This window comes from Hipposideros armiger, unplaced genomic scaffold (genome assembly GCF_001890085.2).
Source record: "Hipposideros armiger isolate ML-2016 unplaced genomic scaffold, ASM189008v1 scaffold_185, whole genome shotgun sequence".
Lineage (NCBI taxonomy): Eukaryota > Metazoa > Chordata > Mammalia > Chiroptera > Hipposideridae > Hipposideros > Hipposideros armiger.
The window spans coordinates 2,764,143-2,767,214 of NW_017731535.1; the positions used below are offsets into that span (position 1 = coordinate 2,764,143).

The 3,072-nt window shown below is 37.3% G+C and overlaps 1 protein-coding gene across 1 annotated transcript in view; it reads left to right on the forward strand.

The window, feature by feature from the left end:
• Positions 1 to 3,072, forward strand: part of MCPH1 (microcephalin 1) — a 222,558-nt gene that overhangs the window by 32,924 nt on the left and 186,562 nt on the right. The window contains 2 exon segments of the mRNA XM_019652697.1: positions 5 to 95; positions 2,147 to 2,236. Coding sequence (XP_019508242.1) covers positions 5 to 95; positions 2,147 to 2,236 — 181 coding nt within the window.

Below are 3,072 nucleotides of genomic sequence, written 5' to 3' on the forward strand. Positions count from 1 at the left end.
CAGTCCCACCATTAAAATGTACTGTGGTCATCACAGTGCAATGGAGAAGAGATTACAGAAGATGAAGGAGAGGAGGGAAAACCTCTCCCCTACCTGTAAGTGCTTACATTTTATAAAGTGAAGATTCTGCAAAGAGGTGAAAAAGTTGTGGTGGAACGGTGGTTTTTCTTCTTTACCTAGATATTTTAGTTAGTGTTTCCTGATTCTCACAGATTTTAACCTATTTCACAGCAGACTTTGTCAATATTTTCTTCCAGAATATCTTATTTTTATTAAGATTTTTAAGTGTATATTGGATATATAGTGTTCTGCAGGTTGGAAATTCTGTTTGTTGTAGTTCCTTTCTAATTTTTATTCCTTTGTGATTTTCATATTAAGGTTCTCTTTTGAAGGAATTTGCTTTAGATTAAGTATTTAATGCATCAGCCTGTGTTTTCCTTCATTTTATTTTGAAATTTTTTAATTAACTTATGTAAATACATTTTCATGAGACATTTATCCCGTGTGAGGTTCCTAGTGGTCCGTCTTGATTCCCACCGGACTCCCCTCTGCCCGTGGGTGACCTGCATTGTAAGTTGCTGGGTTTTCCCAGATGCTTTCCAGTGTATGAAACACCTGTGCACACGTGAGAAAGACACGGGCAGGCACCTGCAGTTTTCTGTGTGTAGGTGTAACTTTTCTTTAAATTGGATCATGGCAAACTGATTATTTTCAAATATTTTTCTTAAAAGTATCTTGGCTGTTTTTTCAGGTCAGTAGGTGTGGATCTTTTTCTTTTCTTTCTTTTTTTTTTATTTAAGATGCTGCAAAGTAGACTAGAGTTTTGATATTGAATCCATCTGTTGAGGGATATTTTAAAATTTTCTCTTTATTAGACATAATGCTGCAGTTCTTATTCTTTTAAGACGACATGGTATGGTTGTTCTTGTTTTTTATTTAACCATTTAGTATCTGGACATAAGGCTTTCCCTCCACTTTTGACTGTTATCCACATATACTAGTGGGCATCCTTCCATATAAATCTTTTGTTCCTGTGTATTTCATGTATTTTTCAGTAATACTAACTTATAAAGGCAGAATGTAAAATTTTTGGTAGATACTGTCACATTGCCTTTCAAAATGTTGACAGCATTTTAGCCTTGTTGTTGCACTAACGGGGCCTCTGTGTTAAGAGGATGGTGAGAATGGGTGTGGAGCGCTGCCACTAGCAGTGTCCAGATGACTGTTGTGTTAATTGCTTCAAGGTATAGTTATGTATATTCCTGTATTTGCCTTACACTTGATTACTTAGTAGTGTGAAGTCTGCCACTGGAACTGCTGCATCGCCACAGTTTAAAATTCAGTAACTGAAAACTTGATTTCTTACCTTCCTTATCTTGCTTTATCCTCATTTTTAAATTCTTTGCTTAAGTTTTCTCAGAAAAACATCCTTTTGATTCTCTTTCAAAAACCATCTTTGGACCTGAGGCCAAAGCGTCTCTTGGTTCTGGCCTTTGAAGATAGCGCTTCGGACCTCGCTTGTCGAGTGTTGATAACCTGGGTGTTTTCTGTGAAACCTCCAGGGTTTCCCAGCTTGGCACTGTCGACCTTGTGAGCTGGATCAGTCTTTGCTGAGGAGCTAGCACGTGAATGGCAGACTGTTTTGCAGCCTCTCTGGTCCCTACCCACTAGCTGCCAGCACCGTAGCTCCCACCCCACCCCAGTTTCTGGAATGTGACACTGGGCAGTGTCTGCAGGCATTACCTGGGGTCTGCCAGGGGCCTGATTGTGCCTGGTAGAGAACCGCCGCTCTAGTTATAGAGGTAACCGTTAGCAGCACCTCTGAAGAAAAAACCTTGGTTTTCAAACAAGGCTGACCGACAGAATTTTTCCCTTTGTTGAGCTTCTGCTTAGGTCCAGGCTGACTCTTCATAACCCCTTCTAACCTGTATCTCATGATTTAATCCTCCTTTCTAATCTCATCATCTGGAATAGATTTGAGTAAGAGTTTTTGTGCTTATTGTTTTGTAGTAAGTCTGGACTATGAAGTACAAGGCATAAGTCTATGTGTGTGTGATATATAAGAATAGAAATAATGGGCTATCTGTTGGCTTCATCTAAAAAAATGTTAAAATTGTATCTAATGAAATGTTTTGATTACTTTTAGCTTCCCAAATGATTGAAAAGTCTTATGATAATCCAGTTAACTCTTCGTGTGAAGTATCTTTGAATGTTTCACATGATACTTCATGTTCAGGTAAAAATTTCTTTTTTGTGATGTATTTAAGCTCTGAGAATATTATGATTTTGTTTTGAATTTCATCCAATGAGAAGAGCCGTTAGTTAAAAACTAGAATTCATGGATTTCACCCTGAAATTCAGTATTATAATAAAAAAATAAGTATTCAAGTAAGACACGAGAAATTGCATGAGTTAAACCTCCTTTTTGGTTCTCCTGGTTTTTCTTGACACAGACTCTTGCTTATTTAATGAAAAAGAAAAAAATCTTGTGATCTTATATGAAGTAACCTGCATGCAGCTTAAACTGTTCAGTACAGAGACTATTAAGAGACCCAAGAAAAAATTGGTTCCCAGCTGGATAATGAATATATGGAACATGTGATGCGTATTTCCCCATGTATAAGACACATCCTATTTCAAAAAATTTGGGGTCTAAAAACTGGGTGCGTCTTATACAGTGGTTGTATCAGCACCCCCCCCCCAAAAAAAAAACAAGCACGAAAAAAGCGGGAAATGCAAGTAAAAAACCCTAAACCATTGTATAAGACGCACCCAGTTTTTAGACCCCAAATTTTTCGAGAAAGGGTGTGTCTTATACATGGGGAAATACAGTACTTACATGTCATCAAAAAACCAGGAGAACCAGATTGGCTCTTCTTAACTAATAGTGATGCTTAAAGGCATTCTTTATTAGTCAACTGAACATTATGTTTATAATAATTGAAACCATTTTTAAAAGTTAATTATTAATGTTTTCCAGATATATCCTTTGCTGGTGATCTGCACTTATCTTTTGATGATCTTGGTGGACACTCAGAATGTGGGAATCAGGAGAGGAAATCGGGAGGATTC